Source organism: Leuresthes tenuis, unplaced genomic scaffold (assembly GCF_036924035.1).
Source record: "Leuresthes tenuis unplaced genomic scaffold, fLeuTen1.0.hap1 SCAF_2, whole genome shotgun sequence".
Lineage (NCBI taxonomy): Eukaryota > Metazoa > Chordata > Actinopteri > Atheriniformes > Atherinopsidae > Leuresthes > Leuresthes tenuis.
The window spans coordinates 14,867,294-14,893,934 of NW_027325356.1; the positions used below are offsets into that span (position 1 = coordinate 14,867,294).

The window sequence follows — 26,641 nt, forward strand, 5'->3', positions numbered from 1 at the left end:
ATGAGATGTGATGTTAAAGTCCCCAGAGGTGAGACAGCATCACCAGAGGCACTTATGAATCAAGTTTATCAGACAAAGATGTGTAATTATGCTCTAATCTATGTTATACCTGTAATTAACACAGATCGGGCAACGGAATGAGCTGCTGAAGAATGACAGAAGGACTGAAAGATAAAGTTCATCAGGAGACAAGGAGAAAACAAGGAGAAAAATGCAGTTAACTTGTTTCCGATAATGTAAAAAATTTATTTTTGGCCAACATGGAAAGTTGAAATCTTGTTTTCGCATCTTTTTTATCATTAATTTCTTTGTTTATTTGTACAAATATTATAAAACGCGTCCAATCTGTTACCTGCTCGGTTCTTTATAAAATAACTCAAGATCTTATTCCCATACATATTATGGCATGTTAAATTTGTATCTAATTTCAACCTGATTTACAGAAATAACTTTATTTATGCAAGCAGAAATACTGGAGACTGGAGGGGATGACAGTGGAGCAGAAAAAAAATCAAAATATCCTGGTTGGAGTTTTTAGTTAAACCATCATTATACTGCCTTATACCGTAGTGTAGTGTTGCTTTTGTAATCAGGTGCTGTTAGGTCAGGTTAGCGTATGGATATTACTTTGCTAGGTAAAGTGAATTTTGCAGTTTGTGCAGCCCAACGTTACAATATCAAACTCAATTCTGCTCTCTCGTGAATGACTAATTGTCTAAACATCTTTATTAGAGGAGATGATGTTGGAGTGGGATCAAATCATGAATTACTGCAAGACCTATCAATTTACTTTGTTTAATGTTCATATTTGAATAACTGCATTAACAATCATTATCAATATCGTTTGAAGGACAGTAAAATAGAGAAATTTGAATAGACAAGCTAAATCAATATGGTAAATACTTAATATCCTTTTAAGTTTAAAAAACAGCTCATTGTAATTTTTAGTTTCAGGAGTCGACAGCAGATTCTCAAACCTGAATCTAAAACGTATCTCCTCATTAAGACTGCATTTTTCAAAAATCAGACATGCTGCAGAAAGTACTTCTGTATTCACTGTGACTAAAACTTATAATTTATATATTTTTTCTACTGTATAGACAGGTGAACACAGCCAAACCAAATTCCTCTTTGAAATCAGTTTATCATTCTGTGCTTGCACTCCAGTCTGAGGAACATGAGTGAGCACATGAATGCTAAAAAGACTGAAAACCACGCCAGCATTTAACTTCTCGGTTTCAGTGTTGCCTGTTGGTTGTAAGTCAAGGCTCCTAGGACGTTGATGAAAAACCTAATGGCTTTCCACCGACATGTTTACCATAACCATGATTGGCATGTTGTGCTCATTACTAGGTCTCCTTGACCTCTTGTAACCATTATATATTTGCTTACTACAGCCAGAACTTTATGACAAGGGCGCTGATCTGTGAGTGGTCAAAGGTCTTAGTGTAAGCCTATGGACTGATTAGTGTGTAGTCACATACCCTGCTTCTAGTCACAATAATACATATGCATACCAATGCCTGAAAACAGGTGACAAAGGTAAAGAATAAAAGGCAAGCTATGGAGCAGTCGAGTTGAAATATAGAAAATGGAGAGAAACACTGGAGGGTAAGTTGTGAGCTTGTTTGTGAGGAGTTTATAAATCATATCAACCCCACTAGATTTGAACAGATATGATCCAAAATTCACCAATTTTTTCATTTTGTCATTTTTTTTGGATTCACTTCGCCCTTATCTGGGGCTTGTAGCACCTCAATGCAATGTTTCCTAGTCAAAACACTAAAATCCATGTAAATACACCATAGGTATCTGTCCTTTTGAATACAAAATTAATTTCATCCAAGAATGCAACACTGACCAAGCCAAACGTTTACAATACACAGAGAGAAAATACATTTACATGAGACTGAGAGTGGGAGGTGGTGGGGTGGAGAGTTAGGTGGGACGAGGGGAGAGAGAAAGAGCTCTTAAAGAAGACGACAATGAGGAAGACTAATGATAGAGAAAGTGTGATGTGAAAGTGAGAGAAGTTGGTGATTGAGTATGGGAGGCAGGGAGCGCATGAAAGGATGCAGGATGCAGAAAGAGAATGGCAAGACAGAGAGAGGTCTTCTCTCATGGCCAACAGTCAGCTGATTGATGACGATGAGAATGGCAATGAGGAAGAACATCCACCTCTCTCGGGGAGAAAAACAAAGACTGGGAGGGGAAAGGAGGGATGCAAGGCAAAATCTGCGTGTCCATTTAATGAGATCTGCCACAAACAATGATGACATTCTTCCCTCACGTCAATCAACAATGATCAGTGGAAGGGGAAAAAAAAAAAAAAGATAAAATTAACCGATGAACCAAAAGAAAAAGCTAGAAAAGAGATCATCACAAGAAAGAGAAGGATCTGGATTACAAAATGTTTGATGACTCTAGCTACACTGAAACAGAATCTTGTTTGGGTTGTTTTTCTCACTTTTGGTTTGCACCTCATCACACAATCCTTTCTCCCTCCCTTACTACTAACCCAGCTTCCTGGCTGCAAACTCTCTGCTAAACCCATTTCTCTCAGTCTCAGTCTTGCCCGTGTATATGTTTCATCGCTCTGTTTCTTTCTCTGTCCATAGTGGGGCGGCCACCTGGTCCATTAATCAGAGTTGGTCCAGCGTGGACAGCTGTGCTCATAGTGTTGCCCTTCCACCCCACCTGCATTAGCGAGTCCTGTAAATACTTCTTTCAGAGGAGGAGGGAGGAGCAAAAATCTGAGCCTTTTTTATCTATCAGGTATGTCAGAGCAGGAAAATGATCCAAACTCTTCGAATTCATAAAGGGAGCTGAATTATTGTAACATTTTATTAATTGCTGTTTCTGTGCAGGAAGTAGATTTAATGTATAAACCAAACAATTGTCTGGCCAACAAATAAATACAGCTATGATGCAATGTCTTGTATTTTATGCCAGGGTCCAGTATTTTAAGCTTCTGTTTTAGGGACAGCCATAGCCAAAGCCTTTTAATACTTTTGGGGTTGTCTGTCCATTATTAATGCAACAGTAATAAAACTCCTTGAGGGGCTATCTTTAAATTTTGTGCTAATATTCATTTGGACCTCATGTTCATCCAATTCTTGTGAAGTGATAACAAGTGGGCATTTGTGTCAATTTCCTCTGGGAAATTAAGACAAATGTCTGCTCAGGTTCAAGTATGAGCTGATTAAAATTTGGTGGCCAAAATTTAAAAGACTGCAGCTCAGGAATGAATACATTAATTATGAGAACATTTCACACAAATGTTGAGTGCAATAAATAAATAAAGTTAGGACATTTTATACCCAGATTTTCTAGAAGTTAACTAAGAAGTAAAGTAATATGTATATTATCTGGTACATACATTTTTTTGCTCCTCGCTCCTTCAACTGCAACTTGACATATAGAGGCTTAGAGGTGGTAACTTCCCTCCTGTCTGTGTGCTACCCTGTTTGTTTTTGCATTCATGTGTCTGCAGGCTGGTTTTTGATCTGTTGTTTTTGATCTGTTGTTACAGTGGTAGCTCAGTGCTCTCAAGTCACCCAATAGTTTACTTAGCTCACTGTGTGACCTTTCTTTCTTGTGTTTACCAAGTGCCCACTTAAACATCTCCGTCATTTGCCAGCCAACCTGCTCTTCACACCAGCCACCTGCATGTCATAAGATTTCTACCAGCATTTCTTCTCAAGCTCTTTGGCATCCTGCACACCTCTGCACAGCGCTTTCCTTTTCCACTTTCCTGCCTGCCTTCCTGTCCACTCTTAGGCCAAAATCCATTTACTAAAGTCCACTTGTTGCTGCTCTCCTAACATCAGGCTCCCAAAAATGGACTTTGATTAACAGTTACCTCTTATACTTTCAGGTTCAACAGAGGGCTTTTGGAGGATTTAGAGAAAATTTCAAATAAAAAAAAAATAATTTAATTGAGCACAAATAAGAAAACATTTAAAAAATGCTTTTCAAAGAAGGGACACACTGGTGTGTAGGTAAGCAGGCCGATGGTTACTGATAAATATTCACAGTAAACTTGTATAATTGTTTCATTATTTCTATCGCTACCACTGTGTGCTGATGCTTGCTTTGGGATGATGAAAGTATCATCTGCATCATATGTAGTTAGGGGACAAAATGTTCTTATACTGTAATCAGGGCTTATTTACATCAGACTGCTCTCCAAGATGGTTTACTCTCAAAGCATCTAACGCCTGCCTCGGTCCTGATCCAAAGAATGCCGTTTTAGTTTGTTGTGTGTTGAGTTCTCAGGTGAAAATAATCTGACGCACACTTACATTGCACATTCAGTTGGACCTGTGCTTCTCTGCGCTTGATGTTAAGACCATTGTACGGAGCTGTCTGACACCGATACGCTCCCATCATGTCACGGCTAACATTCTTTAGCCTCAAGCGGCCGTCAGGTGTCTCCACCACAGTTTGCCCTGAAGGCATCAGCAGGTCCTTCTCTGCCCGGGACCACAGAATCGGAGGACGGGGTTTACCATCAACTACCAAGCACACCAGCTCAGCGTTACCTCCCTCACGCACACTTACTACCTGACCCCCTGGTGGAACCGACAGCATTGGAGGAGAGACTGAAGAGAAGGAGAGGAAAAAATAAAACAAGAAAATGCTTAAGTAAAGACAATAAAATAAACAGTTCTATCCCAGCAGTAGATTAGCGAAAACGGTTAGAAGACAGAAATATTCTTCCTTAAGTGAGTAAATACATGAAATATGTAAACATGGTAGCCCGTTAGAATAATACAACTGAAAATGTAGTTATTCAGTACATAAGCTAAATGAAAAACCTTACATGGATGAAACATGGATAGACTAGACTATGAAGAACAGAAACAATGACAGTTACTGACATTCATAAGAGACATTTTATAAGATAACACAAAGTCTGAATTAAAAATTTAAAACTTAATCATTACCTCTCCGTTACTGAGTATAAAAATATTTGAGTTAACCACATACACACATACACACTTTGCATGACGACATTCTTTGACAGAGCAACAAAACGGAGAACTGCGTTCATAGGCAGAGAATGGAGGATAAAATACAGGGTCATGGTTAAGACAAGTTAAATCAATGGCATCACGTTTACAATTATTATATTGTTTATATTGTTTAGTTTTCTTCTTTTTAAGTAGGGTTGTGTGGATTGCTCATGAGTTGTCAGTGTCTAACCTGCAGCACACAGCGTTTGGAGAATCAGAAACAAACTGACGGTCAAACCAACCATGAGAAGTGTAACTTTTTTGCCATCTAAAATGAACAATTCCCTCAGAGATTGAATGAGAGCTATATTGTAGATTTAACTCTGCTTCACTTATGCATCAAACAGGTATTTCATTTCTCACTTCATTTTCTCAACCAAAGAATGCCTGTATAGTAACTTGGTCTGGGCAGCAACATTTTGTGGCATCCCGGACTCTGTGTGCAGAAATGACGTGTTGCAAAAATCCACAATATGGTGTTTGTGTAAACAACCATGAAGTTTTGCAGCTTTGAGTTGTTTTAGAAGGCTGAAAATCATCTGCTGTCTTTGCCTTTCTTTCTGATTAGGTTTTAACTTAGCTCATCTGTTGGGAAATGTTCTGATTCTCCAAACTGAGAGTGCTTTGACTGCTGTGTAATGAAGTTAAGACGCTGATTACTGTATTGTTGCACAGTGATCTTAGCTACTGTTTTTCATACTCAGGCTATATGAGGAGAAATAAAACAGCAAGTTATGCACTGTGAAGAAGCATTTTGGATAGGACTTTTCATGCAAAACATTGTAAACTGATAGTTCCTTAAAATTATTACTAAAAGTTATAAAAATGATTAAAAGTTTTTTATTTTTATTTTTTTCTGGCCTGTCAAAGATTTGAAATCCATGACAACTTCACTCAGTCTGACGGGACTATGAATGAGAAGAAAAAAGAAAGAAATCTCACCACTGTTCTGAGAGATGTTGACATCCACACGCAGCTCTGGCACCCTGCTGCCTGGGAAGTTTGCCACACAGCTGTAGGTGGCCAGGTCTCTAAACTTCATGTCCACAATCTCCAAGCTACTGGTGCCGGGTGCCATGTCTGGGTCGCTGCGCAGTAATATCAGGCTTTCCGAGTTGAAAACCGGTGCACCATTCTTGTACCAGGTGTAGTTGATTTTGTCTTGTGGGCTGGCATCAACGTGGCATGACAGCTTCAGGTCACGACCCATTTGGATGGTTTCACTGTCCTTGTTGGAGTCTGGTGTAATTTGAAAGGTCAGGTTGCTCATTGCTGTGTGACGTGGTAGCAATGGAAGAAGAAAGACAAAGAGAAGGTTAAATATATCGCATTGTTTGAAGCACCATTCCAAAAAGAATGAAATTATTATTTATCTATTGTGTAAAATTTTACTGAATTAATACATTTGTATTTTCATATAAATGTTAATCCCAGGAATATGTTGACTTTGCTGAGATATTTTGACAAGCAAACATTTGAATTTTTCTAATAAAGGAACATAAGTAATGTTCAAAGTTAACTGTTACTCAGTCTCAGTGAGACTGTGTAATTCAAATTCTTCTGGCATACAGGGCTTCTTCTTCTTCTTCATTGCAAAATCGAAATTTAGTGTAGACACAAAGAAAACCGCCCACGGAAGTTCATTACTTTTTCTTTCTTTTTTTTTTCTTCGCAACATACCTTGTCTAGTCAAATCAGTTGAAATACAGTATTACAAGGCCACTGAAATACAAAGATTGTTGCCAGGTTTCAGAATTATATAACTAAGGTAGATCCATAGGACTATTTGGGAAAGTGACACTGTTGTGATGTCTCAATAATACTTGTCCACATGATAGTGAATATTTTTCTATGTGCTGAGTGAGCTCTGCACAATAGGACTATACATTAAACATGGATAAATTAGAACTTGTTTTGTCATAAATATTAAACTGATTATCATAACCTGCAATGTTTTTAAGTAAATCACAGTGTCCTCATTTGTAAAATTTCTGTATTTTAAGAGTGAAAAATCTCATGGAGAAAGAGTGCAGTAAAAAACTGGCATGATATTGCTAGTGTTATTGCGACATATCTTGTCTTGTGTGTCATCTGAAATTAGGAACTATGAAGGGACAACACCATGTCCCATACTTTTACCCTAAATGTAACTGTTCGGGCTTGTCATTTTAGTGTAAAGCTTTAATTGCTTATCACTAAGATGCAAAATGTGACAAAAGTGGGATGTCATTCATATGTAATGTTGTGGGAAGACGGTTTGTTGGTTTGAAAAGTAAACCGTGTGGACTCACTACAAGCTGTTCTTCATGCTGGTTGATCTTACACAAAGAGATAAAAGAATGCTCAACTTCTTCTTGTGTTCATGAATTACAAATTTCACGTTGTGTTTATTTTCTATTCTACCATAAGGTTCAAATCATGTCAACCTCTGTAACTCCCTTAAATTCTAAGGATTTCAAGGGTGATATATATAGAGAGAGAGGGTGAACTTGTGTTTGTGTGTGTGAGACTGATATAATTGAATCAGTCTAGAATTATAACAACTCTTTTTTGAGCCATTAGTTTGTCAAGTTTATTTATTTATTGATTAAATGTTTGCATATTCAAATTTACTAAAAGGCTGTCATGGCAGTAAGGTTTCTTTAAATTTGTGAAGATTACATAATATATTGAAACTGATGAAAGTTTGCCAGATTTTAAACTATCAAATCTCAAAATAGCATCACAAAGACTGCATGTGGAGGAGAATAAAAGAGTAAAAAGCAATTAAATGCATAGAAGTGGATTGCTTTGGAGGAAGATGGCTAATACAGAACATTAGATGAGTGTGTGACACTATGAGGAATAAAGAGGGGGCAGCATGACAAAAAGAAACCAAAGGAAAAAGGAAATTGGAGAATAAAAAAAAATGGAAGAAAAAGGAACAAGCAAATTGTGAAAAAGGACGATACAAAAGGAGCCAGATACAGAATAAAATAACAGGGGGATAAGGAGGAGGGGGGAAACAAAATCAAGGACAAAGAGTAACTCTCACACTGTCACATTTAATTTTCAGTTTCAAAGGCTGCGTTTTCCCAACTGATTTCCATGTTGAATATAAAACAGCTCTCTGTTTCCCTACCAAAAGGAGAGACAGGCAGTGAGGAGAGGAAAGCTTGATTTAAACTCCTTTCTAGCTTGTTAACAAGATGCTGAGGTGGAGCCATAGATATATACGACAGTGACCATATGGTTTACACAAGCCTGCAACTTCACATAATGAGTGTATGCATTTATATAAGAGTGTGTGTGTGTGTGTGTCGCCAAGGGATTACTCGGTGTGCAGCGACATAAATCTGTCTATGCGGTCAAATTATATCGCCTTTATTATGGGGCCAAAAAGAAAGTACAGATGACGTAAATCATTGACTTTTAAAAGTAGACACATTTCAGGATCAGAATACAAGATAATGTTAGAATGAGTGTCCTGGAAGTGTTTGTAAGTAAATTCTCTTGCCTCCTGCCTAAATACAGATTTCTGTTGCAACGAACTCACTGACTTTGACTGTGCCTCTCTCTCTGTCTCTCTCAGCGTCTTGCCACCTGTGCTGGTGCAAAATCCGTTCAGGACTATTAAGCTAACAAGAGAAACCCATTCAGCATACTTTCACTACAGTGTTAACTAACAGAAGAGACTGTCACTAATTGCTTCCACTCCAGTCTAACTAATTGGAGTGAATAAAGATGATTAAAATGGCTAAAAATAACCAGAGGGGGAGGAGAACTGATGGCTTCTGCTTTAATGACAGGGAAATTACAAAAAGAGCTATACTTAAACTGCTTATTATGACAAGATTCACATCAGTTCCCTGTAATGATGAATCAACTGCTCACTGCACACGGCTCAAGTGCATAAATAAATGCATTATCACAAACTACTGTCATTTTTTTATGTTCTGTGTAGGACATTCTAATATACACATACAAATATACATATTTATACTTTTTCACACAAAAAAGCCCCAGATGGGATTTGAACCAGGAACTCTCTTGCTGTGATGTGATGCGGTGATGGTGCTAACCACCACAACACCATGTAGCGAAAGGTGTGATGTGTAAAATTCAAAGCAGCCAATATCTTATTCACAGTAGTACACAGAAATCAGATTAAATGCTTGCAACTAATTAAGTTAGGTGCCAAGAGGTCAACAACATAACTGAGTATAAAAAGAGCACCAGTGAGAGGTGGAGTCTCTCAGAAATAAAGATGGCCAGAAGTTTGGAATTGCGCAAAAATCTTTCTAAAATTTGTGGAGCAATTTTAGAATAATGTATAATTGTCAATACTCTGAATATTATTGATACATATCGGTCCACATGGCACAAGACCAAAAATCTATATTGGGTATATGTGATCTTCAGGCCCTCAGGAAGCATTAAAATTAAAATAAAAAGATTCCATTAAAAGCAGAGATGATTCTGATTGTGTTATGGAAATCACTGCATGGGCTCAGGAACACCAGAAATCCCCATCTGTGAAGACTGTTCACTGGGATAATTACAAATGCTGGTGAAATCTACATCATGCAAAGATAAGGTCATATGTGAACATGATCTAGAAATGCTACCAACTTTTCAAGGCCAAAGCTCATTTAAAATTGACTGAAGTAGAAAGAAAAAGTAGAAAACTGTTCTGCGGTCAGACAAATCAAAACTTGGAATTCCTTTAGGAAATCATAGACTTCACAGCCTCCGGGACTATAGAGCAAGGGCACCATCCGGTTTGTTATCGGCAAAGATATACACAGGCTTATGAGGAACTTGTGCTCCCATCCAGACAATGTGTTTCTCAGCCAGGGCCTCGTATATTTCAGCAAGAAATATGAGAGTTGCAAATTATCACATAATGTTTATCAGTTAGAATATTACCAAATACACAGTGTCACAACTTTTTTGGACTTGGGGTTTTACATGCTGTACATAAAAGAATTCTCAGCTCTGAAGAAAACAGTGTAGATTTTCAGAATTCAACTAAACTTTCACAACTGTGTCGATTAAAAGCAACCCTGGTAAACACAACAACCCACACTTCATCAATTTCATGTGCCTTTAGTGTTTTTCTTTTAACAAAATGGTCTTTGTTTTGATGTATAACCTGCTCCGGTGGCTCTAGAAAAGTTGAGGTTTTTAGAGATGCTCTCACAATCAGAATCAAACTCCCCAGTTTACAAATAAAGCTCCAAAGTGTTGTCCCTTTCTTCAGCAGAACAAATACAGAAGTGTGCTACTTACTCCTGACAACAACATTGACATTCTTGCGAGCAGGGTTGCCCACGTTGTTGACAGCCGTGCAGTTGTAGAAACCAGCATCTGCTGGTGTGACAGCACGCAGAATCAGTGTCGCCCCTCGAACTTGGGCGCTGAGGGGAAGCGGGCCGGGGTAACGCGACCAGGTCACAGTGGGCTGTGGGAACCCTGCAGTCATCTCGCAGGTTAAGAGCACATCTTGCCCAGGATCCACCACCACAGTGTCGTTGACTGACAGACGGATCATTGGGGGAGCTGAGAAGAGACAAAGAAACTATGGTTTCATGGAACAGAATTGAATTTATTTATTCATATGTTGTTTTTTATGTCTTCCGCTTTACACTTTCAAGGACTGGTGGATGCAGATGTTGGAAACTTTCAAAGCTCTTAATAGTCTTTCTGCACCAATCATATCTAAAAGCAAATGAGGATAGTTGCATGATCTTGCATATTAGTAATGATAATTAAGATGGCAGCATATATGCACATAAAAATGAAATATGGAAACATAAGTCCAAACTAACTTGTCCTTGTTTTCTACATATGTTGTTTGACATCCTGATCTTTTATTATGCCCTTTTAAATCTGTATTTTTATTCTATCTGAAGTTCACTGACAATTTCTGTGATACTTTACGTAATGCAATAAATGTAATAAAATGTTATGTATTTTATGTAAAAAAAATATAGTTGCCAGTAATAAAGCAACTATATTTGAAACAGTTTTATATCAAATAGTAGTTTACTCAAAAATTCTCAAAACCAACTGTGAATTGGGTTAGAGTTAGCACCAAGATTTCTGCATTTGAACAAATACGAAAGAATAAAGAGAGACAAAATAATAATGTTGCCAAAGACATGTTGTCAAAAACAGAGAAGTGAACTCAAGTTAAAAAAAGAAAGATAATGACTATTTAAGGTAAGATAGGAGAGTGCAAATGTGCTTGGAAGTGATGAGATATTTTATTTAATAAAAAACACCCAATTACGTTTAGTTAAATGGAAATCTCAGCTCTTTAAAAGGGTTTGAAATGCTCAATTTCATTTGTAGGTAGTTATGTCTGCAACTTCTTAAAATAGTTTTGCACATCTTGCCACGGAGTATAAACAGAATAACAGAAACTAAACAAAAAAGGAGCTTGTTACAAGTAAGTGTCCTAATCTTTTTTTATCTATTCACTCATTCATTTGTTTGTTCGTTTGATTTATGAGGTAGAATGGAGAGTTGTCCACCTCCCTGGTAAACTACAGTAGACAGCTTCAGAGGCAGGGCAGTTCAGCCCCAGTTTCTCTCCAGAAGATAATACACTTGCCACAAGTTATTAATCTTTTTTCTTTTCTTTTTTTCCTCTCTCTCTCTCTCTCTCTCTCTCTGTCTGTTTTTGTTTTTAATTTGTCAAAGTATAATCTGGCATTTCTATCCTTGAGGCTTACAAATGGTTTGCACCTCTTGGTGAGGCCTCTATATTTGCTTTTGTGAAGTTTTCTCTTTATAGTTTATTTAGATAACCATTCGCCTTCCTCGGGGGGTGTTCTTCACTTATCTGGATGATCTGAAGAGTTTTTTTCTTTACCTGGAGAGAAACTTGTGCTGATCTTCTGTTGTCAACTGTGGCTATCCTCATTATTTGCTTTTTGCTGCTGTTGTAAGCTCACCACTAGTGCGTCCTTTAGTATTTTGTTTTACCAGAATGTAGTCAGGTAAAGAATTAAGAGCTCCTTTGACTAGATGTGGGTTTCAGCAACTGCATCCAAAAGTAAATGCCAAACAAATCGGAATCAACCTTATACCCTTTATCTCACACAGTGGGATTTACTTCCGTTTGTGGTAGACACTTTGCTGTGAGTTGTTTACAGTTCAAAATAAGAAAATGCAAAGATGCCACGGTAACAGTTGCTGTGAGGCAAAGGGGCTGCAGGAAACAATTAAGTTAATCAACTCTTTCCTGCAGTAAGGCAATAATTTCCCCACTGGAGTAAATTTTTCTTAAATGCCAAAGGAAGATGTTTTTAGAATATATTGATTGCAAGCCAAAAACAACCTGGAACCTTGAGCTACAATATTAACAACAAAAATACCAACAACAATAACGTGGTTTACAAATTAAATAAAACCAGACAAGAAAGATTATAAAAGAATAAGGGCTTGAATGCAAAGGAGTAGGTCAGTCTCAGGAGACCCAGTTCTTTTTAGAATACTGGGACTTATGTTGCTTAAGTTTCACTTGTTCTTTTTATCTGCTTTGCCCCCATACACGAGGTTGTGGAGAAAGAGAATGAAGGGGTATCTAAAGTAATCAAACAGCAAGGAGGTTTACCAGGAAGTAAAGCAAGGATTTAAGACCAGAGGTTTCATTTGCATACATCCATTTTACAAAATAGCATCCTTTTACAGAAATTAAGAGTGGAGAATATGCAATGGAGATCGGTTGTTAAAATGTGATGAGAAATTTGAATATTATCAAATTGAGGGCAGAAGTTATTTTACACCTTTGTGAACTCATTAATTTGCACATCTTAGTTTATTTGTTCAAAATAACTAAAAAGTTTTAACTCAAAAAAGCTTCCTTATAATTGGATGTAAATACAATAAATGTAGAAATCCACAATTAAAGACAACTTCTTTTTCATAGTTTTTATTCATCAGTGGGTAGACGGGAAAGGGGACAGACAGAGTGGGGGAAGACATGCAGCAAAGGGCCACAGAACGGGACATGAACCTGGGCCAGCTGCATCGAAGAACCATAGCCTCTGTACATGTGATGCCTGCTCAACCAGTTGAGCGATATGGTGCCTTTAAGGTAACTTTCATGATATCATTGACATGAATTTGATTTAGTAAATAGCTTCAATAACAAAAATGACATTACTGTGCAAATAATTCCGACTAAACTGTATAATGTTATGTTTATAGAGATTAAGGTATGCTGGATATTCTGTTAAATCTGTTTCTCAGAATAAAAGCATTCCCCTTTCCTTATTTATTTTGTGATTTGAACAATTTGCGTGACTTTTTCTCATTTCGGAAGATGTGTTCCATCATGGAAATAACAACAGCACACAAACACACACACAAAAAACCTGAGGCTATGATGCTAAACACCCATTTTATCTGCCATGTGAGACTGTTTCCTAACTGACTGAAAAAAAGATGAAAGAGGCTTTCACTCCTTTAAAGGTTTAGATGCTTGATCCAACCTCAGAGGCAGAATCAGGTGAATCCACTGTAATCTGAGTAATACAGAAATGATCTGCTGCAAAATGTGTCATCTGGGCAAGTCACCTTTTCCAACCATCCTTTCAACAGGGTAGTTAAAAAAAATACATAAATAAAAAGACCATGATAATATCATATTAATATTAATATCATAAAACCCAAAAGTAGTTCTGAAGATAAGAAAATACTTAACTGGACCTCTGACAGAATTTTGACCCAAGCTGTATAGCGTTTGTCCTTGTTTTTATGCATATAATGTATCATAACTATAGGTTCTAACTGATTTTATTTCTGGTGTCTTTGAGTCGCTCTCAATTGCACAATTTTTTTTGTAAATCTTTTTAGCAGCATTTTTGCTCTGAAACTTTTCGAGATTGGATTTGACAAAAAACACATGCAAGTAGTTATACAATTAGTTATAAAAGGAATATAATTTTTTTTCATTATTGTTGAAGCCAATATCTTCCTTAGAAAAAAAAAAAAAAAAAACCTCCAGGGGACAAAAAGAGGACAATCCAGGCTTTCATGATCCTGGGAGTGACAGCTAATCCTCAATGAAAGACTGACCCTACAGACTACAGGAAGCATTCATTCCTCTAATAGACTTCAGGCAGTGCATTCTATGATCTAATCCCTTTTTTAACAGATTGCAATTGCCATAATGAAAGAAGCACACAGAAGCTCAACAAACTGGTTTACAGATACATGTTATAACCAGTTCATGGACATGCACAAAGTGATGTGCATGCAATACCACAAACACACTAATGGGGTATCTCTTTAGCTAACTTCTCTAGTGATGGCTCCTAACCTGACAAGAAATTTCACTGGCGTAACAGCTGCAATCAGCACAGAAATAGCTCTGTCTACTCCCATTGTATCACATCACAGCGCAAGGAAAGTATACCCCTGTTGGGCTGCAAAGCTTTCTAAGCACTGAAAACAGCCCACATGGATAGTGTTTTGCTTCCTTAATTCTCCGTTTGTTAAATACAATTTCAGCATAATGAAGTGTCAAAACGTGTATGTGGTCATAAATGAGTACAGCACTGATGCTGATGACATGATAGAGAATCTGTATGCAGTTTAGTCGTCTCCTCGAGACATGAAGCATATCAGGAAGTCATGCAAATTGGGTTGACAGCAAATAAAAAATTAAAAAATAGATCTTTGTCTATCTTCTAGCCTTGTGATTCAGAGTTTCTCCCAACTCAGATCAGTGACTCATTGATCAGGACTAGGACTAATGAAAGCTCTGGTTTTACCTAAAAAAAATTTTTAAAAAAAAGTTATTCACAGAGTAAGAAAAACTGAATAAGTGTAGGGAAAAGACATGTCAGGATAAGAGCGATAGAAAACAGACTGGAGTAAGGTAGAGCAACTGAGGATTTGAGAATTAAAGTTTCTATTTCCTAGGGATGCATGGGAGATGGCATTGGTAAGATCAGCCAGTGCTCTTCCCAAAGAATTGAGATTTATGTGCAGCGGTTTACAACCAGGTAACAAATGCCTCCTTCCTGCATGCAGTGCAAAAAACAGTCATTGCAGACTGCCCACTGATCTTCAACTCATCATGAGGAATTCATACAACGACTTACTGATTTCATCTTATATTACATACGGTACCTGTACTGCTGTCATATTACTGCACCAGTATTCTTTAGTAAGAGTTGCAATTATCAATAAAACACTGAATAAACCTAACATTTTTCATTTTACCAGTCTGTCTGAAAGCTTTAAATCACAGTACTTTTTTTTTTTTTTTTTTTTTTTTTTTTTTTTTACATCCAAGACATCTGCCATAGGCCTTATTTTCAAGTCAGATTTTTTGAAGCAGTGTTTTATTTTTCAGTAATTTTACTTTTATTTTAATTCATGTCAACAGAACATACGTGAAAAAAATAAAAAATAAATCAGCCATTAATTGCTTTTGTGATAATGAGGGGAAAAAACACCAACTTTTCTTTTTTTCTTATGTGACTTAACTGTTTTCATTTATGTTTTTTAACTACAGAGATTACACAAACCCTTACTTAAAATTAACTCTGATGGGCTACTACTGGAGACATTTTGTGTTAAATTAACAATTAACTGTCATGAATCGCATTTTGTTATGCTTTTATTTTGTCATGTCCCCTTTTTGTTTCCTCTGGTGTGGCTCTGGGACTTCCTGCTCATCGTGGTGGTGGTGCTGATTGAAGATTCATTCAGTCTACAGTGTCATCGCCACATCGTTGCCTTATCTGAGTGGTACAACACTGGCCAAATCATAGTTTAAGTCTTGTTGTTTGTATTCTCAAGCCTCTTGTTTTTATGACTGTTCTAAAGGGAAACCCAGTTAAAACTGGAGCAAGCCGTACTCGCACCTGATCACACTGATTTTTTGCCGCTGCAGTGCCACCACCTCTGCCTCTGTCACAAGTTCTTCTGGAAGGATTATTAACCCTGTGGATATTAAATGTTATTTCATAATATTATACTCTAGTGAGTTATTTTATCATAGTTTTCTTTACTGTTGGGATTGATGGACAGGCTCACCACTTGAAAACATAGCGTTTCTAATCATAGCAGTCACTGGCAAGGAGTTATAAAATTGCTTTTTGGTCATTTTGAAATATGCATTAGCCAAGTACTTTAATAGATTGGTTAAGTAGTGATTATTTAAATTTATTTATTCATTTTTTTCTAACTTGTTTTCTCAAGGGCATTTTCCTCGATCATGAAAAGGTAGGAGGTGGGAGTGTTCCTATTTTATTTAAAAAAAATAGAGTGGAAGACACCACAAGACACTACTATGAAAGTCAAGGAACAAGAATTTGGTCACTGGAGGGCAGAAGTTCCATACTTAAATCACAAGCTGGGATTACGATATAAAAATCAATAAATCCCCTTGTCCCAGTGCAGTGAATCAGACATGATAGTGTGACCCCGTTGGATGAATCTAATCTAAGCAGTGACTGATGTTACAAGGACAAACATGGAACTCAGTGGGAAATAACACAACATGCTCCTTAGAAAATATTTTAGAGGGTAAAAAACAGAGCAACTGCTTGTTTTCCTCTTTTACAATCTCTGACTCTGTATCTATGACCATCTGTTTCTCTTCCCTTCTTTGAATCCTGTGTAGTTCACTGTTTTGTATGTCTTTTTTAATTTTTTCAATTCAATGCTTCCTTATCTGTCGCTCTGATTATTTCAATGTGATTTTATTTATCCGAGTCCAGTAATGTGATTTTAGGAGACAGTATTGTCATAGTTACACTTGTCAGTAAAGTTTTTCTGCTGGTTCACTTGTACTTTACATGGTCTGCGAGGCAGTCATGACCTAAATATGTTTAAACTCAACAATAGCCCCTGTGCAGCTGCGCCTGAAAGTTTGCGAGAAAACTTCTATATCTCTGCACGACTGTGACCTAAAACACCATCTCATATCTTGACAAGTTCTAAAAGTAGATGAAAAATGATCTTTGTCTGTTGTTGAGGTCCATCCAATTCAATTGATCTGGCAACCATTTGAATTTCAAATCAGTTTCACACAACATTACTGATTCATATACCTCCAAAACTGTTCAGCGAATTCTGATATATCTTTTCTTTATCATACATGTAAGGAGGGGTAGGCATCTTTTTGGAAACTTCAGTAAATTTAGCTATAGGAAAGTCAATCAAATATATCTATACCAATGCTGTAAATGGGATCTGTAGTGAAATAGTTCCCTTCCCTTCTTTACTCAAACAGTCTGTTTATCGAGTTAGTTCCGTACCTGTGGCCTTTGCACCAGGTCTGGAAATGAAGAAAACGACACACTTACACTCAATGACACTTCCATTCTTCTTTTTTTCACCATGTCTGTGCCTCTTTTGCTGTCATACACACAGACACACACGGACAATAAGCAGTGTGCTTTCCATCACTCTGTGAGGCTGTGAGGTCCAGACAGATTGGTTGTTTTAGCAAGTCTCTGAACCCTGATGCCAGGCAGACAGTGATTGTTGTGGTTTGCTATGCATTTGTGTGTGTCTTTGTGCGTGTGTTAACTGCACTGTTGGGATACGATTGATCTCAACCACAGGAACCCAAGAGAAGAGGAGAGGAGAGGAAGGCTATAGCACCGACAGCGAAGAACACCCATCGGACACAGTGTAAGCCTTAAGACCTGTTGAGAACACTTTCCTTCCCAACCTAATGGTATTAATAATGGTCACTTTTATGTCTGGTAAAGGAAAATAGTGCACAAAATTTAAAATTCATAATATCCTAGCTGCCATTCCATTTTGTTCACTCTCTTATCACAGTTCATCATTTCTGATCCAATGTAATAACTGCTTCGATTAATAGCTTTCCTGTCTGTTGTATTACATTCACCTAAGACTGCTCAACTAGCATCGCTCTTTTTTCTCAAGCATTTTCAACAAGCCGTGGCCTTCTCTCACTTTCTGTTCGAGTTATTCTCTAGTTTTATTTCCAACCCATTTTTTTGTGCGTGTTGTTTCTTCTCTTGATGTTATCACAGCTTTTTAAAGAGTTTTTTTTTTTTATTTTTGCTTTATCTTTCCTGCCTTCAGGTACTTTAGTGGACTCCTGGGAAGCTTTGTGTCTTATCTCTCCAAGGTCTTATTGCTCAATTGATAACCTTTAAATCAGTTCAAATTACCCAAGTACATTTTTGACAAAAACAAAAAACAAAAAAACAAACATGGTCACTTTTGCCTATCATAAAAACATACTTCATGTTACACAGAGGTAAAACAGAGTGAAAGGTAAAACATTTTGGAAATTAAAATAGCACTTGCTGTCTTGAGCCGGAAAATATGTTGGTTACTATCAGTGACTTTTAAGAGTGTCCAATTCTTTCCTGGAAACCTCATGATAATTTCATGACTTGCTGTTTAAATGGCTCACTTTTTTCCATGGACACAATTAATGAGCTGCATGTTTAAACTGCAGAGCCTTTGAGGCGCTAGCTGGCAGATTGTGTTACCTTTGATCAAAATCAAGGCAGGTTGGTTGCTGTTGCTAAAAAAATACAAAAAAAAATATATCAGCGTGGGATAGACCTTTTCATCTAAAAAAGTGCATTACAGAAAATGTCGAAATATTTCTTAAATGGAGTATTAATGTTTTATTTTCACAACAAGTTTCGAAATTTAAAGAAGTTACATTTGGGATGTAAGATAACCAACAGCTTTTTCTTGGTTATAGAAATCATTACCACTTTTTAAAAATAATTTTTTTTTACAACAGCTTTTTTCCACTATTACAAGACTTATTTATGCAGGCCCTCTGAGCTTGAGAAAAATAATATGACAAAAAGCCCCGAACCATCTTCACATGCCTCTTGAGTGTGTAGCCAAAAAAAACCTGTACTTGTTTTGAAGCGTAATTCACCAAATTTGACAAGGACTCCAATAATTGTATTTGAATGGCTTAATATGGTTGTGAATGGGTTATCCAAAAATAATCCTATAAAAATGCTTAACTGCCTTGCAGTATCTAAAGTATGTCCCTCCTCCAGTGCTAAAGTTTTTTATTATTTTTTTTTTGTATCAGGACATCATTTAAAAAATAATAATAATAATAATCTGGTCCTCACCAGATCTTAGAATTGGGTGAAAACAACCTCAGATGACACACTACACCGTGTTGATATGTACACAAAAACGATGCCAAAATACAGAAACAATACAAAATCTCACAAGCACATCTCATTATTCAATAGAGATTCAGATTATCAGCCAGGTGCTGCTAACCAAATGCTCTTCATTAATTGATGATCAGCAAGTGTAAGCACCTCTATGAAAGCAGAAGTTTTTATAAGTTTGCTGGTCTGGAGCAGCAAACTGGAGCATTCATGTTCCATGTTCTTGAATTGGACTATATTACTTAAGTGCCTTGAGATGACAATTGTTGTAATCTGGCACTATATAAATAAAATTGAATTGAATTGAATGTGTTGAGACATTGCCAAGGAGAAAAAGGACATCAGCAATGAACTTAGAGAAGCAACGGTTGCTGCCCATCAATCTTGAAAGGATTATAAGGTCATTTTCAAACAATTTGAGTCCTTCATTCTGCATCAAGAAAGATTATTCACAACTGGAAAACATTTAAGACAGCTGCCAATCTTCCAAGAAGTTTACCCTTAATTCAGACAGCTCAATGTTCAGAGAACATACATAAAACCCCCAGAGCTGCATCTCAGACTCTACAGGCCTCAGTTAGCACATTAAATGTTAAAGTTCATGACGGTATAAGCACAACTTCTTCATACCAACTGTCAAGCACAAGCTTGTTTTGCAGCCACAGGACCTGGACACCTTGCAGTCATTGAGTGGACCAAAGTAGTCCAGTGTCAACTGTAAGGCCAACTCTGGCAGCTATAGTATGGCTGAAATTGGGTCATACAAAAGGACAATGATCTCAAGAACATCAGCAAAGCTGCAACAGATTGGATGAAAAAGAAAAGAATCAAGGCATTGCAATGGGGCAGACAATGTGCAGACCTGATGAAATTGTTGCGGTGGGGCCTTAAGAGAGCTGGGCATAAAGGAATGCCAACAAACATCAGTGAACTGAAGCAACATTGTAATGAAGAGTAGGATAGAATTTCCTCACAATTCTATTGCTGCAAAAGTTGGTGTTTTTCACACAGCGCTTCTGCATTGTGGCTTAGTTATTGTGATATGGATAATGTCACTGAGTGATAGAAACATGTGTTGTTCATCCAAGGTTCATTTCAAGACATGGTTAAGACCTGATGAGTTTTTTTATTATGTCCGGACATGTGAATTCTTACAACTGAAAACCGCTTTCTTTTTCACACAACTATGTCAATGTACATTTTGATTGACTGATATTTACAAAATGTGTCTAGAAGGGGGGATGGGAGGAAAAGAAATACACAGCAGAATTTAATTTTAAAATCCACAGCACAAGCATGGGCCTTTCCCTCATGGTGTATCATTCTGACCGTAACAAATCTGACAGGGTTGTCAACGGCAACAATGTTGTCGTAAGTAACAGAGTTGCTGGGCGGTGGCGTGTAGATGGACAGAGCGGTGCAGAGAGAATTGGAGATAACAGGGAGCGTGACAACTGAATTACAGCTGACGGCCCAGAGATGAGCTCTCAGCAACAGAGAAACTAGACAGGCAGATGACGTGGCACGCAGGGAGGCAGGCGAGGAGATAGAGACACTGATATCACATTTCAGCAGAGAGCCAAAAGCCAGAGAAGAAAAATGCACAAGAAAAGAAGGCAGAGAAAGAAAAATATTGAAACAAGTGAGAAAATGAAAGCGTGAAAGGAGAACGTTTTTTCTTGATTAGGTTAAGATGGAAGATGTTTTAACATTAAGAGAGAGAGCCAGAGCGCAAGAGATTCATGGTCAATGACACAGCGTGCATGAAGAGAAGAGTCAGATGCGTTGGGAGAATCAAAGAATGACAAAAGGAGCAAAAGAATCAAAGGAAGTCACTGATTCAAAAAATGCCTGTGAGAGAGAATATGCAAGTGTCTGATTGTGACATCTCAAGCACTTATTATTTGTGTGAAGTAAAGGAAAATAAAATATCTTATAGAATAAAAAAAACAAAACTTACCTGTAGCATTTGTAAGTCGGAAGGTGACCGACTTGTCTTCAATGCTGCACACATTACGGACAGACACCTGGCAGGTGTAGTCAGCAAAGTCCTTGGGTCTCAGGTTTTTCAGCTTCAGCACCTTGGTTTCACCCTAGATGGGACAAAAAACATACTTAGACTGGAAAATAGTATTTTCACACAATCATTTGTGTGATTCCTCTTAAAGGCACGTTTAAACGCTTTTCCTAACCATCTCACATGACCACATCTCCACTGCATTATTTCTGAAGTTACATCAATGAGAGAGTTTAAAGGGTTTTCAATTTCATTTGAATTTCTAAAAAGCTGCTGGTGAAATACACAAAGATGAACCCACAAACATACCGTCTCTGTAAGTCTTGCATGTCTTGATAATCAGCTAAATCCCTGCAGATCTACATATGGATTTGCATGTATGATATATTGCACTTTTGCGTGACACCGTCAGTAAAATCAAACAGATCTGAATGTCAGGGCAAAAATTAAAATGAAGCACCCCTTAAATTCATGTTTCTTACTATCTCAACAGCTGTTTCTGTGCCTCTGATGTAGACACAGCCTACACGCTGTCTTGGACACACAAAACCAGTTACACATCTTTTTCAACATCGCTGATGATTTTTCAGATCGAGACATTGTGTTTGATTGAGTAGGCGATGAGATAAGAGCGTCTTCAGCAGTGCAGGGAAGAGCTCTGCTGACTGGTTAATTGAACTCCAGGGGTTCTGCTTTTGTGGCTGACTGATGCTTTGATAAGTGGAGGAAAAGGGAACAGCTGCTCTAATGCATGCCTTGTGTACTCAGCCTAGGGATCAATCTTGGAGACTCGTTCATTTGGTTCCTTTGTTAACTTATTGTTAGCAAGCTGGACAAGTAATTAAAATGTGTTTAGTAATTGCATGACAACAATAAATGATCTAATTAAGTCTAATTAATCATTTTATGGATAGGCATGCATGCATACAAGGTAAACAGTATATATATTTGTGTTTTCATACCAAAAAACCCCAGTTATTTGGTAAAAAAAAAAAAAAAGAAAAGGGGGAAGTTTATATAAATCAGTTGGCATTTCAGTTTGGCAACCATAGATTTCATGCTGAGGGAAAATTTGTTTCATCACCATCAGCTTTTGACAAGGCAATTTATTCAGCTAATGTTTGCTTGGCAAGTTGTTTGTAACTGAGAAAAGTGAAAAAGAATATAAATATTATGCTAAAAGTCTGAGGCAAAGACTGCCAAAGCAAGATGAAAGAAATGTAAGATGTACTCCTGGGCAACCAAAGAAAGGATAAGATTCAAGCATCTTTGTACCAGTATGCTTCACTTTTAGCACTATGAGACAGAAAAAAAGCTTGGGGATTAGGACTAATGTGTTTCACAAAAGTAACTATCTGGAGTGATGCGTTGTTCTGGGATTTCTGGAGGATAAGCCTTGCACAAAATCCAATAAAGAGCTGGACACCCACTCTACTTTTAAGATTAGGCTTAAAACCTTCCTCGTTGATAAAGCTTATAGTTAGGGATGGCTCAGGTGACCCTGAAACATCCCATAGTTATTATTATGTTGTTATGTTGTATATATATTATATAGCACATTGTTATTATTTCTCTATGTACATATGACATTATTGCTGTCATCAACTTTTATTTCTCTTTCTCAGCAATTATCCCTGGTTTTGTGTTATGGTTCTGATTGTCCCCTATTTCCTTTCCTCCTAACCCCCAGGCAGTCGAGGGAGATGGCCGCCCTTCCTTAGTCTGGTCCTTCAGGGTTTCTTCCTCTTAAAAAGGGAGTTTTGTTGTTCCACCGTTAGCTTGAGCACACTCAGGATGTTGGTTTGAATTAAAGAGAAGTGTCGATGCAGTCTATTGGTTTATATTATTATACAAATTTGTTTATACACTATATATAATTGGTCTGAAAAGGAGTGTTTCTTTGAAGTGTCTTGAGATGGCATTTTGTCGGTGCTATATAACCAAAACTGAATTGACTGAGCTACTAATGTTGATATAAGATACAGGACTAGCTTCAGCACTGTTAAATTAATAAACATGAACAGGGCTTTTGAGTGTACAGCTCAACTTGCCAATGACAGCATCGTGACACAATTTAACCAGTTTCTTAAAAGACAATGCGATTCCAGGAAGGCAAAAACATGAAAATCATAATCTTTTAACTGTCTTGAGCCTTTAAAGGCCACATTTTTCTGTAACTGTAGCCCATACAAATGGTTTCAGTGCAGAGAAAATTCACAGCTTACGGACCTGTCTGGCAGAATTCAATGAATTGTACAAGTACTGTTCAGGGTGGGGAGAGGTCACCAAAGGGTCAGTTTGATTTCAAAGCCTCTGTGCCATGGTAACAACCACAGCGCTTTAATAATGTCCATGTTAACACATACTGTTGAGACAGAAAGCTCAACAAAAGGCAAGGGAGCTAAATATTTTTCTAAAGCCAAGGATCAAACTTGAGAACAGAGCATAAGGGTATAGTTCAGCAGAGACATGTTGGAGGGTAGAGCAAACATCAGGGAGTGCCTGCACACCTGAGTGTAAAGAGGCTCGTAGATGTCCACTCCATTGTCCTTGCTCTGTTCGATGAGCATGTTCCCCCGCTTCCAGATAAATCGTGCCGGAGGGTTTGAGTTGACGGTACAGCGCAGGAACACAGTTTTTTCTTGATAGTAACTGCCACGCACATCGCTGATGGTCTGGTGCACGGTCAGAACTGGAGTGTCAAGGTCTGTAAAAAACAGAGTAAAAAAAAATGAATCATGAAGCCTTTGAGATTTCTCTCAGGTGACATTATTGGTTGTCACATTTTGTCCTTTTGCACCTCACATTGAAATAGAGAAGAAAATGTATGATAAATAGTTAAAAAAAAAAATTTGTCTTTTAATGATGATATTATCTATGCAACACATTTACAATATTATTCATGGAAGGAATAAAATTTGGTAGCTAAGACATAACTGTTAAGTAACGAGTCTTGATTGAATTAGTCACCCACACTGACCAAAACTGTCCAAACACTCACGTTTCAAACAAGCACAAATGTCGTAACAATCTGTGTCTTTTGCAGTTTCTCTTACTTGCTGCGACTCTCCCACACACTGCATTGATATACATTTTACTGTCATTTCTATTTCCCACCCCCTCTCCTACCCAACTTCCTTCATTTTCCCTGTGAATTTCCTTCATGGGAGTGTCGTCTCCCTTTTCCTCCACCAGATAGGATTTCAGCTGCTGTCACAAACATGGTCGCTGCTCTCCCCTGGTTTCTGCCATCTCTCCAAACCTAACTGCCACTTTCGCTCCACATCACCATCTCTCTGTCTATCCTTTCCTCCTCGCTTTTCGCTTCCATCTCTGACAGGATACAGATTTGTGTGTGTGTGTGTGTGCATGGGGGTGTGCGTGTGTGAGTGTGAGAGTGAGTAATCATGATTCTTTGCTTCTAATTGGACAGTTTCAGACTTAATATTTGTGGAAAACAATTTCCAGCATCACTATGGGTACCACTTTTTTCCTGCTTTTCCATTCTACCTTATTCCTTCCTCCTTACCTCCTTTTTCCACCTTCCCTTCCCCCCATCCCTCTCTGATTTTCTGTAGTGTCAACTAATCTAACAACTGTACACCTTTCACGAGGGCACTATTTAAGTTTTCCAAAGGAAGTGAGATGTTAGTGTAGTCAATATGTTCATAAGCACCATCAAATTAGCTGATTTGATGATAGCTATTTGGAAAGAGTATATCTAGATTGAAGGTTGGAGCTTTGGGACAGACCGGTTCATTAACCCACAGAGACAATTTAAGTTCACTGAAGTGGTTACAAACTGCACTGCACAGCATAACAAAACAACTTATTTTTTCAGATGAAAGGTGAACCACAAGTTCATGGGACGGCATGCTAAATCATAAATTGAGATGGAACTACCTTGGATGCTTTAAAGCTACAGCCTGCAGAATGTTTGCCTGAATGTTATGGGAAATAAAAGTGAGACATGATAGGTAAAGCACTAAAACTGCATGTGAACTTGTGACTACAAATGTGTCATCACTTCATCTTAACAATAACTTCACAACAAAATATGTCCTGTGTGCCTTTAAGAATTTGTAAAAGTAATATAAGCACAGAGGAATATAGTGCTCCATATTCCAGATACACTGCATGTTCTGGGATATTCTGCTCTCTCTGAAACATAAAGTAACTTCTTGTCTGTCAATATTCACCAAAAAACTATGTTTCTGCTTTCAGATTCACAACTGCTTGTACAAATATCCTTCTCAGACACTAATGAAACTCCTGCTTTTGGCTTTTTGCTCTCCGATTGCTGTCAGAATTATTCCAACCAACAGAGTGCCAGATATGATGCTGATGTCACTGCTTTCTTTTGAAGACACTGCTTTACTTCACTGTGCCCTCTCGGAAAGATTATTGGTTGACTGGGTTCAGCGGATCATGTGCCCACATGGATTACCTAAACCAGTAAAGTAAGCAAAGTGCTGTGCAACAATATTGAGCCACCCTCAACTGATTTATACTGAGCTTTCAAAGAGCCAGACTTTCTTGTAATCTTTTAAAGTGCTCTTGAGCAATAGTTCTCCAGGCTTTCTGGAGCTCTTTCAAAGTTTTTCTTTGGACTTTGGATACTTTTTAAAATATTTTCTAGTTGTCATTGTATGTGACCATTTTCAGAAGAATATGCATTTTTGTTTCTTATGCCACTCAACAATGACGTAAAATGTTTATTACTGAGAAAAATATATGAAGGTAAATTCAAAGGTTTTAAATCACAAATTACGTTTAGCTTTATGATCATGTAGCAACCCCAAGAAATCATAAGCAACTTTGTATTACACTAGTTTTTCATAGTCTTACTGAGCAAACGGAGGACCAATATTTGTGGTACAACAACAACATATGAATTTATGCCTGACATAACCAATTAATTAATTTATTTATTTTTTTTAAATTTTAACTAGACTCTGCTGTTTGTATCTTTTCAGTTCATAAGCACTGACGTGCAGATAACAGTGTCATTAACTTGCTTGGATTGTAATGAATTCAGTTGTGTAGAACTGGACTTGAATTAAAAACCTCTGTAAAGTGCAATGAAATGTCGTTTGTTTTGATTTGATCATATGAATAACACTGAGCTGACCACAATAAAATTACATGTGCCCTGCTGAACCTGGTTAATCAGTAATCATCAGGAGAGGATGCTGTGAAGTAAAGCGAGTTCACCTACCGTACAAGATGGCAGTGTATTAGCTTCATATCTGGGAAACCCTGGTGATTTGGATTTTTAAATTTTTTTTTCTTAATTTCAAAGCAGTATGAGAGCAAAATGTGAAAATGCAAGAACTTGAATTTTGCAAGCATGCTAAAGAGGTCTCAATGCAAGGAGAGGGTCTTAAAGTGAAGAGCAGGACATTTGTACAAGTAGCAATGAATCTGATTGCACAGATACCATTTTGAAGTGAAGCTGAGCT

General features: G+C 37.5%; 1 protein-coding gene across 2 annotated transcripts in view; it reads right to left on the bottom strand.

Annotated features, from left to right (window-relative positions):
- The window catches only part of LOC140301726 (MAM domain-containing glycosylphosphatidylinositol anchor protein 1), a 183,489-nt gene that overhangs the window by 49,906 nt on the left and 106,942 nt on the right, over positions 1 to 26,641 (bottom strand). For both annotated transcript variants that reach the window (XM_072380324.1, XM_072380323.1), the window contains exons 5-9: positions 23,690 to 23,886; positions 21,123 to 21,255; positions 10,290 to 10,559; positions 5,961 to 6,290; positions 4,305 to 4,604 (exon numbers count right to left, since the gene is read on the bottom strand). In XM_072380324.1, coding sequence (XP_072236425.1) covers positions 4,305 to 4,604; positions 5,961 to 6,290; positions 10,290 to 10,559; positions 21,123 to 21,255; positions 23,690 to 23,886 — 1,230 coding nt within the window. The remainder of the gene's footprint in view (positions 1 to 4,304; positions 4,605 to 5,960; positions 6,291 to 10,289; positions 10,560 to 21,122; positions 21,256 to 23,689; positions 23,887 to 26,641) is intronic.